At 42.8% G+C, this 17,643-nt stretch overlaps 1 protein-coding gene across 1 annotated transcript; it reads left to right on the plus strand.

Annotated features, from left to right (window-relative positions):
* Nucleotides 1-3,739: 3,739 nt before the first annotated feature.
* On the plus strand, nt 3,740-17,408 carry prelid1a (PRELI domain containing 1a). Its single transcript, XM_079838446.1, has 6 exons — nt 3,740-3,858; nt 4,753-4,858; nt 11,505-11,730; nt 14,528-14,641; nt 14,759-14,837; nt 16,874-17,408. The coding sequence occupies exons 2-6, from the start codon at nt 4,767-4,769 to the stop codon at nt 16,993-16,995; spliced, it is 633 nt and encodes a 210-aa protein (XP_079694572.1). The 5' UTR covers nt 3,740-3,858; nt 4,753-4,766; the 3' UTR covers nt 16,996-17,408.
* Nucleotides 17,409-17,643: the final 235 nt, after the last annotated feature.

A 17,643-nucleotide genomic window follows, 5' to 3' on the forward strand; every position in this document is an offset into this window, starting at 1 on the left:
CAACACAACGGAAACAAGCCACAACACAACGAAATCAAGCCTCAACACAACGAAAAAGCCACAACACAAATAAATCAAGCCACAACACAACGGAAACAAGCCACAACACAACGAAAAAGCCACAACACAAATAAATCAAGCCACAACACAACGGAAACAAGTCACAACACAACGGAAACAAGCCACAACACAACGAAATCAAGCCTCAACACAACGAAAAAGCCACAACACAACGAAATCAAGCCACAGCACAACGAAATCAAGCCACAGCACAATTAAAGAAATCAAGCCACAACACAACGAAAAAGCCACAACACAACGAAATCAAGCCACAACACAACGAAAAAGCCACAACACAACGAAATCAAGCCACAACACAACGAAAAAGCCACAACACAACGAAATCAAGCCACAACACAACTAAATCAAGCCACAACACAACAAAATCAAGCCTCAACACAACGAAAAAGCCACAACACAACGAAAAAGCTACAACACAACGAAACCAAGCCACAGCACAACGAAATCAAGCCACAGCACAACGAAATCAAGCCACAACACAACGAAATCAAGCCACAACACAACGAAATCAAGCCACAACACAACGAAAAAGCCGCAACACAACGAAAAAGCCACAACACAAATAAATCAAGCCTCAACACAACGAAATCAAGCCACAACACAACGAAAAAGCCACAACACAACGAAATCAAGCCACAACACAACTAAATCAAGCCACAACACAACAAAATCAAGCCTCAACACAACGAAAAAGCCACAACACAACGAAAAAGCTACAACACAACGAAACCAAGCCACAGCACAACGAAATCAAGCCACAGCACAACGAAATCAAGCCACAACACAACGAAATCAAGCCACAACACAACGAAAAAGCCGCAACACAACGAAAAAGCCACAACACAAATAAATCAAGCCACAACACAACGGAAACAAGTCACAACACAACGAAAAAGCCACAACACAAATAAATCAAGCCACAACACAACGGAAACAAGTCACAACACAAAGAAATCAAGCCACAACACAACGGAAACAAGCCACAACACAACGAAATCAAGCCTCAACACAACGAAAAAGCCACAACACAACGAAAAAGCCACAACACAAATAAATCAAGCCACAACACAACGGAAACAAGTCACAACACAACGAAAAAGCCACAACACAAATAAATCAAGCCACAACACAACGGAAACAAGTCACAACACAAAGAAATCAAGCCACAACACAACGGAAACAAGCCACAACACAACGAAATCAAGCCTCAACACAACGAAAAAGCCACAACACAAATAAATCAAGCCACAACACAACGGAAACAAGTCACAACACAACGAAAAAGCCACAACACAAATAAATCAAGCCACAACACAACGGAAACAAGTCACAACACAAAGAAATCAAGCCACAACACAACGGAAACAAGCCACAACACAACGAAATCAAGCCTCAACACAACGAAAAAGCCACAACACAAATAAATCAAGCCACAACACAACGGAAACAAGCCACAACACAACGAAAAAGCCACAACACAAATAAATCAAGCCACAACACAACGGAAACAAGCCACAACACAACGGAAACAAGCCACAACACAACGGAAACAAGCCACAACACAACGAAATCAAGCCTCAACACAACGAAAAAGCCACAACACAACGAAATCAAGCCACAGCACAACGAAATCAAGCCACAGCACAATTAAAGAAATCAAGCCACAACACAACGAAAAAGCCACAACACAACGAAATCAAGCCACAACACAACGAAAAAGCCACAACACAACGAAATCAAGCCACAACACAACGAAAAAGCCACAACACAACGAAATCAAGCCACAACACAACTAAATCAAGCCACAACACAACGAAATCAAGCCTCAACACAACGAAAAAGCCACAACACAACGAAAAAGCTACAACACAACGAAACCAAGCCACAGCACAACGAAATCAAGCCACAGCACAACGAAATCAAGCCACAACACAACGAAATCAAGCCACAACACAACGAAATCAAGCCTCAACACAACGAAAAAGCCGCAACACAACGAAATCAAGCCACAACACAACGAAAAAGCTGCAACACAACGAAATCAAGCCACAACACAACGAAAAAGCCGCAACACAACGAAATCAAGCGACAACACAACGGAAATGCTCCCAACCACTCAGGGGCACTCGGAGCGATGTAAAGTTGCCACTGTTCTATAGAGTCGGCAATCTTACAAAGAAATCAATCAATACCACAATTAGTTTTAATAGTATGTAGGCTAACCATTGTTTATCGATATGAAATATTAATTTAAAATCACCTACATACATTATAGCTGAATGCTTTGACCCGATACCACGGCGCTGAGGGAACGTCTGCCAATTCCACCAATTGGTTGAAACGTATAATTTGTATGAATTAAAATTGCTTTTAACATTTAAAAACAGACATGTTAAAATTCCACAGCTTGATTGTATTGGTAAAACTGACTTAATAATGCACAACACAACATTGGAATTTGAACATTTTAAAAAAGTGAATTTAATTCATACAAATTATATGTTTCAACTTGGTGGAATTGGCAGACGCTCCCTTAGCGCCGTGGCAGCGGGTCAAAGCGTTCTCGAGTATAAATATGCAGCTATTATGCACGCAGCTGATTTTGAATTGATATTTCATGTCGATATACAACTGCACACTTAAAACTGATCGTAGTGTTTAAATATTTGTAAAATTGGCGAATCTATCTATAGAACAATGCAAGGAAAACGAACTTTACCCCACTCCGAGAGTCACCTGGTCGGGAGCATTTCCGTTGTGTTCTGGCTATTTCGTTGTGTTGAGGATTTTTCGTTGTGTTGTGGCTGTATTTTGTTGTGTTGTGAACTTATGTATGCTTTTTAAATTCCGTTGTGTTGTGGATTTTTCGTTGTGTTGTGGCTTTATTTTGTTGTGTTGTGAACTTATGTATGCTTTTTAAATTCTGTTGTGTTGTGCACTACTGGGCCACCGTACAATAGACTGTGAAAAATGAATAGACATTTTGTATTTTTTATTTTGTTTTGTTCATTTAGCCATTAAGTGCCATAAAGGTCGAAGCTCGTACCTTTTCGATGAAGGAAAACATTAAAAAATTTCAAAACGTCATATTTTTCTTTCTAAAATCATCCGATTACTTAGGAATGGAGAAAGTGCAACTGTTCTTGAGCGAAAAAGCCCCGCCTTCTAAATTAAAGAGCCAATCGTTGATTAGTAAAGTCATCGCGGCACTGCAGCTGCCGTTAGAAGCTCCGGTTGCTATAGAAACAGGTAGTGTTTTAAAACGCGCATTAGCTTCATCCAGGCTGAAAAAATACAGGTTTTTGAGATGATTCAAGCGTTTAAAAAACACATTTATGAGTCAGTTGTTGTCAGATTTCATTGGTGATTTCAAATATGAAATTTAATCTTAAGACTGGAGAACAATTTTGGATAATTTGATGTTTCCCCATTCAAAGAGATCCCTGACTTGTCTTAAAGAGACTTATTTAAAGGTCCAAAACCCTTTTTTTAATACATATATACATAAAACGATTCTTCTAGAACGTATGTATTTTTATTATAACCCACGTTAACATCGTGTAAGGGTATAGTGTTAGTAGTGTATAAAATAGTGTTAGTGTTATGGTGGGCTCCACGTAGCTCGGGTGTGTGTGTATGGTCTCCCGGAAGTGTCGTCACGGCCATGACCTTCCTCTCCTTAGGCACGTACAGTGACAGTCATGTGGACGAGGCGATGAATGATCGAGACATGATGGAGTAGAGAAATCACCTCGGGCCACGACACGGTTTACTCTGGTAAGTGCTCGTTCATGTCAATGATGTTGTGGTGTCACGAGCTGTTTTAATCGGCTGCTTCATTCAGAAAGAGAGGAAACATGCGCTAGCCGCGAGCTAGCCTTCAGATGGACTACATTACCACTACTCCAATGAGGAACAGCACTGCTACTCCTAATAATATAATATTAGTCGCTTTCATAGCCGTTCATGTGTCCTTTAAAGCGTGTAATTCTGTGGCTGTGTGTGTTTTAGGCACATCTCTGAACTCTAAACACTCCTAAACAGCGTTTTTGTGCGTCACAATCTAGTATCTTTCTACAATTCTGGACACTTTTAGCATTAAAACTAATTCTGGGAAGATTTATATATGCACGTTGAACAGAAATCTGGTTATAACTGTGAAACAACATCCAAAGATGAAGAAAAAATGCATCTGGTAATTTTATTAGGCTACATTTCATACTCATAAAAGTAAAATAAATAAGTCTAAACCTTGTCTTTGTGGCAGATTTTTGAAGAGTTTGAATATTTCTCAAGTACTAATTATTGATTTATGTGTTTGTTCTTTACTTCTATTCAAAGCAATAATATTGTATACCTTTTATTTACTTTTTATGTATTGTAAACCCATTATCTTTGATCTTTTTGGGATGTCTTGTAATAGTTGTAAATGTTTAGTGTGTAATAATATGATTCTGGCCCTCGACTGTAGATGGTTGATTTGACCAGTGTAACTCAGATCTAGATGAGCTGGTTTCAGCACAGCTTCTGTGGGCATTAGAGGAGCTTCTCGCTCAGAGGAGATGGTATTGTTCCTCAGTCAGCTGATGTGTGGAGGAGGAACACACACTCATTTATCTTCTAGATGAGCTAGTCTGCTTTAGTTCTGCTGTGTGTGTGTGTGTGTTCCAGGTTGAGCGGGAACAATGGTGAAGTACTTCAGCTGTACTGGTTTCCTGAAGAGCTCGTGGGACCAAGTGTTTCTGGCGTTCTGGCAGAGATATCCCAACCCTTACAGGTGCTGGACACACTCACCTACACTACAACGAAACACACACACATGAACACATACACGCACATTTTCTATTTGTATTTCTTTCTTTCCAAAAAAAATGTGTATTATGTTTTTGTTTATACCATGGTCTGTCTGAATACTGGATTCTGATTGGCTGGAAGGTGTGTAATAAGTGGAACAATTGACGATGGGCTGTTGAAATATTAGAAAAATAATGCACACATGTCACACACATACACGACTCTGTCACACACACACACACACACACGTTTGTTTTTGTGAAATGTGAGGACATTCCATAGGCGTAATGGTTTTTATACCGTACAAACCGTATTTTCTATCCCCTTACACTGCCCCTAAACCTACACACACACACACACACACACACACACACACACACACACACACACACACACACACACACACACACACACACACACACACACACACACACACACTGCCCCTGCCCCTAAACCTACCCAACACACACACACACACACACACACACACTGCCCCTGCCCCTAAACCTACCCATCACACACACACACACACACACACTGCCCCTGCCCCTAAACCTACCCATCACACACACACACACACACACACACACACACACACACACACACACACACACACACTGCCCCTGCCCCTAAACCTACCCATCACACACACACACACACACACACACACACACACACACACACACTGCCCCTGCCCCTAAACCTACCCATCACACACACACACACACACACACACACACACACACTGCCCCCGCCCCTAAACCTACCCATCTCACACACACACACACACACACATCTCTCTCACACACGCACGTTTCTTTCACACACGTCTCACACACGCACACACACCTCTGTCACACACACACACACGTCTCTCTCACACACACTCACACACACACACACACACACACACACACACACACACACACGTCTCTGTCACACACACGTGTCTCTCTCACACACACATACACACACACGTCTCTCTCACACACACACACACACACACACACACACACACACGTCTCTCTCACACACACACACACACACACACACACGTCTCTCTCACACACACTCACACACACACACACACACACACACACACGTCTCTGTCACACACACGTGTCTCTCACACACACACACACACACACACACACACACGTCACACACACACACACGTCTCACACACACACACACACACACACACACGTCTCTCTCACACACACACACACACGTCTCTCTCACACACACACACACACACACACACACACACACACGTCTCTCTCACACACACACACACACACACACACACACACACACACACACACACACACACACACACACACACACGTCTCTCTCACACACACACACACACACACACACACACGTCTCTCACACACACACACACACACACACACACACACACGTCTCTCTCACACACACACACACACACACACACACACACACACACGTCTCTCTCACACACACACACACACACACACACACACACGTCTCTCTCACACACACACACACACACACACACGTCTCTCTCACACACACACACACACACACACACACGTCTCTCTCACACACACACACACACACACACACACACACGTCTCTCTCACACACACACACACACACACACACACGTCTCTCTCACACACACACACACACACACACACACACACACACACGTCTCTCTCACACACACACACACACACACACACACACACACACACACACACACACACACGTCTCTCTCACACACACACACACACACACACACACACGTCTCTCTCACACACACACACACACACACACACACGTCTCTCTCACACACACACACACACACACACACACGTCTCTCTCACACACACACACACACACACACACGTCTCTCTCACACACACACACACACACACACACGTCTCTGTCACACACACACGTCTCTGTCACACACACACACACACACACACGTCTCTCTCACACACACACGTCTCTGTCACACACACACACACACACACACGTCTCTCTCACGCAAACACACACACACACACACACACGTTTCTTTCCCACACACGTCTCACACACGCACACTCTTCTCTGTCACACACACACACACACACACACGTCACTCAGCACTGCTTTATCTCTGTGTGTGACTCAAAGCAGGCAGAATGCTGGATCTAACTGATAAAAATAACCGTCAGTTTTACCCTTCCAGTCAAATATTGCGCTACAAACATCAATAACAGCTTTAACTGGTCAGTGCTGGTAAATGACCTCGGCATAAGCAGGATAATCCACGGACAGAACGTAGGGCTGGCCGATAAAACTATATGAGTATATATACCAATAAAAAATGCTTTCGATAAAACTTTTTTTCCCTTTGTGGGAAGAAACCAGAGGTTGTGGAGCAAGTTTGGTTGCATGAACAAAGGCACTCGCTCTCTGGTAACCAAGCAACGTAGGGAGTGACAGACTAACAGCCAATCAGGTTACAGCATCATGTCTGGTTGCGCCATATCGTGTCTCATTCTCCAGTAAACAGTTGATAAATCAGGAAAACACGTCAGCTCGCCAGTATGGCAGGTTTCTGTATTTATAAGTCTGACCAATGTCGTCTGCAAATTATGCAAGACCGGCGACTGGAAATACCACACACTTGCTTTACCAGCTTAAGCCTTGTTTATACTTTGGTCTGGCTCCTCCAATGACAGCGCCTCGTTCGTTTGGGGGCGTGTTTATACTCGACGCGCTCGCCGTTCTGCTATTCTTGACTTCGGCTGAATCTGAAATCGCCCCTAAACCCTCAATCACTGTCCCCTACTTTAGTCCACTAATACAGTTCACTTGAAGGAGTGAATGAACACAAGTGAGTGAATTCAGACAGCCGCTGTGTGTACTTCAGCTGTACACTCGTTATTGCGGTGCATTGTGGGATTGAATGAGTGCACTCAATAACGTCCACTATGGTTTCAGACACCACTACAGATGGCTGCCGCCTCAAATAGTGCCCTATTGTAGGGTATAGGGGACGATTGCGGATTTTGAAACACATGGAGTGGTGATGTTACTCTGCATCAGTGCCTTACGATAAAGCATCTAAACGCTCAGTTACAGAGAAATAACGGAGGCACTGCGCCTTAATGGGAGAGATAATTGTGAAGTGTTCATTGTGATTTTAGACTTGTGTTTATATTTTAATTATTTGAGTGTTTTCCAGGGTTGTGTTGACATTTCTGTCTTTATAACTGAGGGGATTATAATCAGAGGAAGGTTACGTTTAAAATAAAAATGTTCAAATGTAAAACATATCGACCGATATGAAACCTGTATATCGTGATAGTTTTCAGCCTTATCGCCCCAGCCCTACTAGAACGCTATGAATGCGGTTAAGACTGTTAAGTTATTAAGCGCTATGTCATGTAGGGGTTTTCCTTTGTGTTTTATATCCTGTCCACTAGGAGGCGCTCATATCTTATCCTTGATTTGTTCTCCCTGAATAGACGCTGGTTTTGAAAGTGAAAAAGTGAGGCACGTTCGTTTCGTTTTACAGTAAAATGAGAGTTCTGTGTCTTTAATAATATCAACACATTAATTATTTATCTCTCATCCACCCGTAATTAATTACAGTGTTATGTTTTATTTAGGGCTGGGCAAATTAACGTGTTAACGCAGGCGATACATTTTTTCAGCTTAACGCAATTAAAATATTTAACGCAAATAACGCAGCGTCCGTTTTTATATCCATTTTTGCTTAGCGTTACATGATCATCACGCTCTTATTCATGTAAATGCTTCCAAGCGCGACAAGACACAAGCGAACGCGCTGTATGCCAATGTCCTGTGTGTGTGTGTGTGTGTGTGTGTGTGTGTGTGTGTCAGTGTCCTGTCTGTGTGGATGCGTCTCATGTCAGCCAATCAAGGGACACACACACACACACACACACACACACACTCGACGCACAGACAGAATCGTGTCAGTCTCCTGCTCACTTCGAGTTCTCTTGCTCTTGAACAAACAATAACACAGAGGACTTTGAGTATTCTCATATTAGAGTCTTAAATTAGTTAAATAACGTCTTAAATGAACTTAAAGAGTTGTGAGGAAATGAGATGCGCGGGACAGCGCGTGAGATCCGCGGCTGATCTTAAAGTGACAGTAGCACTGATGATGATGTCATTAATGTTCATCAAAGAACAACTGGAACAGAGAAAATTTTAGCTTTAATGATGATTCATCTATATTTAATTTATTATTTATGCAGTTAAGAAAGATAACTATTAGATTTCTGTATATGTATAACAGGGAAGGCCATGGGTAAATATAACATTTATTATTTTGGGTTTATGTAAAGATTGTTTTAAGTTCACTTAAATTAAAAGTTGTTTTTTTTAAAGCCTAATAAATGTTGAAATTGGGAGCTTTCAGTTATACTGTAACGTCATTAATGTTTCATAGACACTTTAGTATCAGTGATACTGGCTTTCATTCATAAAAATATGACAAAACAACACATATTTAAAATATGCTATCTTTAAATTGTTTATAAATTAATTTGGTAACTGAGTAACTGAAATTATTACAATATCAAAATATTAAAAACGTAAAATATTAAAAACTTACGATTAATCGCGATTAATTACAGAAAAAAGTGCGATTAATTAGTTAATTTTTTTTAATCGATGCCCAGCACTAGTTTTATTATTTGGTCGGCCTGACCTGCGGATATAACCGTGATCCGCTCATCACAAACACACTCAAACATATCCACACACACACACACACACACACACACACACACACACATCTGCTAAACTTCACTGCGGACAAATAAGCATGATCAAAAACATCATGATCTTATTTTTCCTTCAGATAACAAGTTCAGAGAGTCAACAATGCAAAGCAGGAAATGAATTTTATTCACTATTTAACCCTCTGGGGTACTTCTGGTCAAAAATGACCCGAAGTGTTTTATAATTTTTTTTTTTTTTTTTTTTTTAAATCGTAGCTTCATCGGAATGGTCTAAACTTGGTGACTTTATTGGTACTTGGTATATGAACACCCAAAAAGATGTCTCTAAAACATCAAGAGTGCAAAACAGACAAAAAAACACACACACAAACATAATTAGCTTTTGGAATGGCACACGTTCATTTGTGTGTGCGTGTGTTTTTGTGTGTATAAGTGTGAGTTTTTTGTCTGTTTTGCACATGTTTTAGAGATCTTCACTGTTGAGTCCTTTTTTCTGCATTCTGGCTGATTTGTAGATTGTATGCACACAAAAACTCTGTATTTTCATATTTTTGCCAATCTCCCATTCATTTCCTATGGGGGTCATTTTTGACCTGAAGGTTCTGAGTGTGACATTTTTTTTTACGACCACTTAGACTTTTCAAATCCAGTCCCCAATTGATTTGTGTGTTCATATACCAAGTACCAATAAAGTCACCAAGTTTCGGACCATTTTTTTTTGTCCACCGGATGGCACCGATCTCATTTAAAAAATTGCTTTCATGAGGCCTAGGCTTAACTCTAAAATGAAATACAGCTTTAATAAAATAAAATAAAAAATTGTATATATATACACATTTTTTATTATATTCAATGGGGAAAAAATGGGTCATAATCAGTGTTGGGGGTAACGCATTACAAGTAACTTGAGTTACGTAATAATATTACTTTTTCCAAGTAACTAGTAAAGTAACGCATTACTTTTCAAATTTACAAAAAAATATCTGAGTTACTTTTTCAAAAAAGTAATGCTAGTTACTTTTTCACATTAATATAAAATCAGTCAAATGCAAAATCAGAGTACTATGCAAACCTCCAATGATTAAATGTTAAATAAAACAACTATTTTTATGCATAATCTACCTTTATATGTAATTTACCAATGTCTTGCTGCTGACCTTTGATGATGAAAATTATTAGATTTTTTTGTTTTTATTGGTAACTTTTTTTCTCCTGCATCCTCTTCTACTATTATCCAGAATGGCAGCAGAGCTGCGCCCTCTACTCTTCATGCGTGAGTTTGCATTTTCACCTCTGCCTGGGGCTTATTATATTATTTATATTTTGGTATGAAGAGGTCTTTACCGTTGCACAAAAATATAACTTTTTTTTGTTATAAACAAAAACAAGCCCAGCCCAGGTGAGAAAAAGTAACGCAAAAGTAACGTAACGCATTACTTTTCTTAAAAAGTAACTAAGTAACTCAATTAGTTACTTTTTAAGGGAGTAACGCAATATTGTAATGCATTACTTTTCAAAGTAACTTTCCCCAACACTGGTCATAATTATTGCATAAATATTAATTATAAATCACAAAAATTATCTCAACACCAAAAATATTATTAATAAAAATATTATTGAAGAAAAATATATTTCATTGATTTTACTCAAATCTTTTTTTTATCTTAATCCCGTCATTTTTGACCCCAAGGAATCCATATCAGTATAAATTAAAAATGAGAATTGTTACTGATTAGTTGGCGTCCACACAGAACCTTGGCCATCTCAGCAAAAATATCACTCGCAAATTCATATTTTAGGTCTGTTTTAGTCGCAGTCTGGAGCCCTGTATATTTAATTTCATTCCGTTGTTCTGTTTGCATTCCTCAGTAATCATGTTTTAACGGAAGACATCGTATTTCGGGAAGTCACTCCGGACAACCGCCTGATCTCCAGACGTCTCTTGACCAAAACCAGCAGAGCTCCTCGCTGGGCGGAGCGCTTCCTGCCCGCTCACATGGCCCAGAAGGCCTACATCCTGGAGGACTCCGTGCTGGACCCTCAGGCCAGGACCATGACCACCCTCACCTGGAACATCAGCCACGCGCGCGTGATGGTACACGCACACACGCACACACACACACACACACGCACGCACGCACGCACGCACGCACGCACACACGCACACTCACTCTCTCACACTCACTCTCACGCACGCACGCACGCACACACGCACACACACTCTCTTACACTCACTCTCTCACACTCACTCTCTTACACTCACTCTCTCACACTCACTCTCTTACACTCACTCTCTCACGCACGCACGCACGCACGCACACACACTCTCTCACACTCACTCTCTCACGCACGCACACACGCACGCACACACGCACACTCACTCTCTCACACTCACTCTCTCACGCACGCACGCACACACACTCTCTCACACTCACTCTCTCACACTCACTCTCTCACGCACGCACACACGCACACACGCACACTCACTCTCTCACACTCACTCTCACGCACGCACGCACACACGCACACACGCACACTCACTCTCTCACACTCACTCTCTCACGCACGCACGCACGCACACACGCACACTCACTCTCTCACACTCACACGCACGCACGCACGCACGCACACACGCACACTCACTCTCTCACACTCACTCTCTCACGCACGCACGCACGCGCACACTCACTCTCTCACACTCACTCTCTCACGCACGCACGCACGCACACACGCACACTCACTCTCTCACACTCACTCTCACGCACGCACACACGCACACTCACTCTCTCACACTCACTCTCACGCACGCACACACGCACACTCACTCTCTCACACTCACTCTCACGCACGCACACACGCACACTCACTCTCTCACACTCACTCTCTCACGCACGCACGCACACACGCACACTCACTCTCTCACACTCACTCTCTCACGCACGCACGCACGCACACACGCACACTCACTCTCTCACACGCACGCACGCACACACGCACACACGCACACTCACTCTCTCACACTCACTCTCTCACGCACGCACGCACACACGCACACTCACTCTCTCACACTCACTCTCACGCACGCACGCACGCACACTCACTCTCTCACACTCACTCTCTCACGCACGCACGCACACACGCACACTCACTCTCTCACACTCACACGCACGCACACACGCACACTCACTCTCTCACACTCACTCTCTCACGCACGCACGCACGCACGCACACACGCACTCTCTCACACTCACACGCACGCACGCACGCACACTCACTCTCTCACACTCACTCTCTCACGCACGCACGCACGCACACACTCACTCTCTCACACTCACACGCACGCACACACGCACACTCACTCTCTCACACTCACTCTCTCACGCACGCACGCACACACTCACTCTCTCACACTCACACGCACGCACGCACGCACGCACACACGCACACTCACTCTCTCACACTCACTCTCTCACGCACGCACACACGCACACACTCACTCTCTCACACTCACACGCACGCACGCACGCACGCACGCACACACACTCACACACACACTCACACAGTGCAGTTTAATTTCATAAGATTAAAAGATCAATTAATGTCTTTATTTGATTGCCAGAAAAATTTATAAACTTCACAGAATGCCTGAAATAAAATAAAAAATTCTTAGAAATTACATTTTAATTTTTAAATTAATTTAAAAAAAATGTTTTAATCATCTAATTTAATTAATTAGACATGCTTTTTGATTATTAAAATGTAATTAAACCATTAAAATGGAATCCAGAAAACACTGAATTTGGTAAAAAATAGTGCCCTAAACATGTATTTTTGGTTAAACTTTTAATAAATTGTATTTCAATTGATTAGACATGCTTTTTCCTTACTAAAATTAAAATGTAACCATTAAAATGGAATCCAGAAAACACAGAATTTGGTAAAAAATAGTGCCCTAAACATGTATTTTTTGTTAAACTTTTAAAGGTCCCGTTTTTCGTGTTTTTTTGAAGCTTTGATTGTGTTTACAGTGTGCAATATAACATGTGTTCATGTTTCGCGTGTAAAAAAACACAGTATTTTTCACACAATTTACTGATCTGTATACTGCTGTTTTCACTGTCCTCAAAACGGCTTGAAGATTTCCCTGTTCTATGAAGTCCCTCCTTCAGAAACACGTAACGAGTTCTGATTGTGCCAGCGGTTCCCGTGTTGTGATTGGACAGCAGCTTAGCGCACGCAGAGCGCACGTTACCGGAAAGGTCCCGCCTCTCACCATAACGGGGATGCATGCGCTCAATGATCTCTAAGTACAGCGTCCCTGGGAAAGCCAAACAAAGGTGACTTGACTCCGGGATGAAAATAACAGCGTCTCGATGACATGGCAACAAACAAACAATACGAACGCAACCGAACGCAACACTTCCTATTCTCCACGCGGGAGCAACAAGACCACGCCCCCTTTTTCGCGCGTTCTTGTGGGCGGAGGTTAGTCGACATACTGCTCTACTGACGTAATTAAAGCAGGAAATACCAGGATGTAGTCCTAACCAGCCGTTCGCTGTAGGCTTTGAAAGGGAACTTCTGTTAAATAAAATATCTCGCTTGGCATTGAACTTTGAGCTTTATAATTTTACAGGTATTATAAATGCTCTAACAGCAACATTACACACTAACTAAAGTTTGAAAAATGGGATCACGAAGAACAGGACCTTTAATAAATTGTACAAATTTCATGATTTCAATTTATCAGAAAACACACTCTAATATTCCTCACACACAGAGAGAACTCAAGATGGAGGCGTTTCAGCCATTCAGAAACACTGATGTAGAGACGAGCTGGAGCTGCTTAATGTAATGATTAACTGTGTGTGTGTGTGTGTGTGTGTGCGCAGAGCGTTGAAGAGCGGTGTGTGTACAGAGTGAACCCTGACAACAGCAGCTGGACCCAGATCCAGAGAGAGGCCTGGATTTCCTCCAAGCTCTACGGCCTCTCTAAAGCCATTCAGGTCAGCGGGCGACTGGAAGTGTGTGTCCGTGTGTGTGTGTGTGATGTGAAATCTGTGGGTCAGTTGGATCTTCCACAGCGTTTGGGGTGTTTTTAAAGTGCTTTATCCCATTTTCAGGAGTTCGGTCTTGCCCGGTTTAAGAGCAACGTTACCAAGACCATGAAAGGCTTTGAGTACATCCTGGCCAAGATGCAGGGTAAGATGGCCGCCGTGCAGGATCTGATCTACTTCAGCTTCTTCTTCTGAGACTAAACCTTCTAAATGCTACTCCTCCTGTTCAAGCTACATCCACCAAACTCAGACTAGACCTTCAGACTGATCCGACTTACAGTTTTCCTAAAAATGCTGATCAAACCTCGGAAAAATCCAATTGACTTACATTGACAGACTGTTCAAATGAGCCAAGACCGTTCAAACTCCAACTGTCAAAATTCAAATTCATCCATCCATCCATCCATCTTATCGCACAGCAACCACAGAGAACACCCTAGCAACCAGTGCCATCCATAATACCCTAACAATGGCCTAGCAACCATTAATAACCCCTAGCTACCCCCCTGAAAACCCTAGCAACTGCATAGCAACCACCCAGAGTACCTTAGTAACTTCATAGGAACCAAAATAGCAACACCCTAGTAACCACATAGCAACACCCTAGCAACCACTCAGGAGTACCTTAGCAACATATAGTAACCCTAGCAACCAGCCAGAGTACCCTAGTAACCACATAGCAGCACCCTAACAACCGCTCAGAATACCCTTGCAAACGCATAGAAACACCCTAGCAACCAGCCAGAGTACCCTAGCAACCACATAGTAACACCCTAGCACCTTAACAACCACTCAGAATACCCTAGTAAATGCATAGAAACACCCTAGCAACCAGCCAGAGTACCGAAGCAACCACGTAGCAAGACCTTAGCAACCACCCTGAGTACCTTAGCAACCGCATAGCAACCACTCCAGTACCATAGCAACACCCTAGCAACCACCCCAGTACCCTAACAACCTTCAGAATACCCTACCAAACACATAGAAACACCTAGCAACCAGCCAGAGTACCCTAGCAACCACATAGCAACACCCTAGCACCTTAACAACCACTCCGAATACCCTAGCAAACGCATAGAAACACCCTAGCAACCAGCCAGAGTACCCTGGCAACTGCATAGCAACACTCTAGCAACCACCCCGAGTACCCTAGCAACTGCATAGCAACACCCTAGCAACCTCCTGAGTACCCTGACAACCACGTAGCAAGACCTTAGCAACCACTGAACTGAGTACCCTAGCAACTGCATAGCAACCACCCTGAGTACATAACTACATAGCAACCCCCTAGCATCCACCTGAGTACCCTAGCAACCGAATAACAACACCCTAGCAACCAACCCGAATACCCTAACAACCACATAGCAACATCCTAGCAACCACCCTGAGACAACAGCATCGCAACACCCTAGCAACCACCCTGAGTATCCTAACAACTGCATAGCAACACCATAGCAACCACTCTGAGTACCCTAACGACCGCATAGCAAAACCCTAGCAACCACCCTGAGACGAATGCATAGCAATACCCCAGCAACCACCCTGAGTACCCTAACGACCACATAGCAACACCCTAGCAGCCACCCTGAGACGACTGCATAGCAATACCCTAGCAACCACCCTGAGTACCCTAACGACCGCATAGCAACACCCTAGCAACCACCCTGAGATGACTGCATAGCAATACCCTAACAAACCACCCTGAGTACATTTACATTTAGTCATTTAGCAGACGCTTTTATCCAAAGCGACTTACAAATGAGAGCAAAAGAAGCAACTAGAACAGTCAAGGGCAACAGTATGCAAGTGCTGTAGCAAGTCTCAGTTAATCTAGCTCAGAACACACAGGACTTTTTTTTTATTTATTTTTTTATAAATTAGACAGACAGAAAATGAATAGAATGATAAGTGCTATAGTAGCTATCAAAACTACTAAACTAAAACTCAAACTATATCAAACTTTCTGGCTAGGCTTCTTCAAGCCCCCCTAGAGGTGTGCTGATGGTAAAGCTCTAGAGGTGTTGTGTAAAGGTGTGCTGATGGTAAAGCTCTAGAGTTGCTGTGTAAAGGTGTGCTGATGGTAAAGCTCTAGAGTTGCTGTGTAAAGGTGTGCTGATGGTAAAGCTCTAGAGTTGTTGTGTAAAGGTGAGCTGATGCTAAAGCTGGATCTGCCCTCTGCAGGTGAGGCTCCCTCATGGACACTGGCTGAGGCTGCATCAGTGAAGGCTCGTGAGACTGCACTCGCTGCTAAAGTGAAGGCCAAGGGTCTGGCCTCTCAGGCACAGAAGCAGCAGTATGTGTGACGACCACCCGGACCTCAGGACTCGACTCAACTTACCCCACATCAGATGTTTGCATTTGCTTTTGATTGCTAAATTAATTCCTGTGATTTTGTTGCTGTATTCCCACCGTTGATCCTCATACTCACTCTTGCCGAGGTATGCGATCTGCCTCGTGTAGCGACGTGATTTGCTGCTTCAAATTGAAGTTGTGTGTGCGTTGGCGGTCCACGGTTCTGCAGAAGGGCTGCAGTGGACACACACCAATGGCCCAGGTTACATGTTCATTACTGTGAAAATCATTATTAGGGCGTGTGGAAGTGACTGAATGTTTGAAACCAGACAGGTGTTAAATGAAAAGATAGCTTAAATAATGTTTTATAGCTCTTAACAAGTGTTCAACAGTTATCTCCAATAAACATTTTCTATCTACCTGACATGTTCTCATGTGTTTTTTGCCTCCTCTTGTATGAGTACTGTGAGTTTTGGTGACACTTCCCGTCATCTCGATGGACAAAAGCCTAATTATTTTGTCTCATACTGCTTTTCACCTACTATACAGTAGGGAAGTGGATGCAGTCGACACACTGAACACGTTATACACATGCGCATGACGTCTCCGTTTCCACAAGTTCACGTTTTTTTTTGTTTATATGGAGACGATAAGGGTAT

This window comes from Gobio gobio, assembly GCF_949357685.1.
Source record: "Gobio gobio genome assembly, chromosome: 16".
NCBI classification, from domain to species: Eukaryota; Metazoa; Chordata; class Actinopteri; order Cypriniformes; family Gobionidae; genus Gobio; species Gobio gobio.

What these genes read in the sequence shown, in the direction of transcription:
- prelid1a (XM_079838446.1), top strand. Translation starts at nt 4,767, where the DNA reads ATGGTGAAGTACTTCAGCTGTACTGGTTTCCTGAAGAGCTCGTGGGAC. An exon ending in AGATATCCCAACCCTTACAG is followed by an intron (nt 4,859 to 11,504) that starts GTGCTGGACACA and finishes TGCATTCCTCAG; the next exon opens with TAATCATGTTTTAACGGAAG. An exon ending in GCCTCTCTAAAGCCATTCAG is followed by an intron (nt 14,642 to 14,758) that starts GTCAGCGGGCGA and finishes TCCCATTTTCAG; the next exon opens with GAGTTCGGTCTTGCCCGGTT.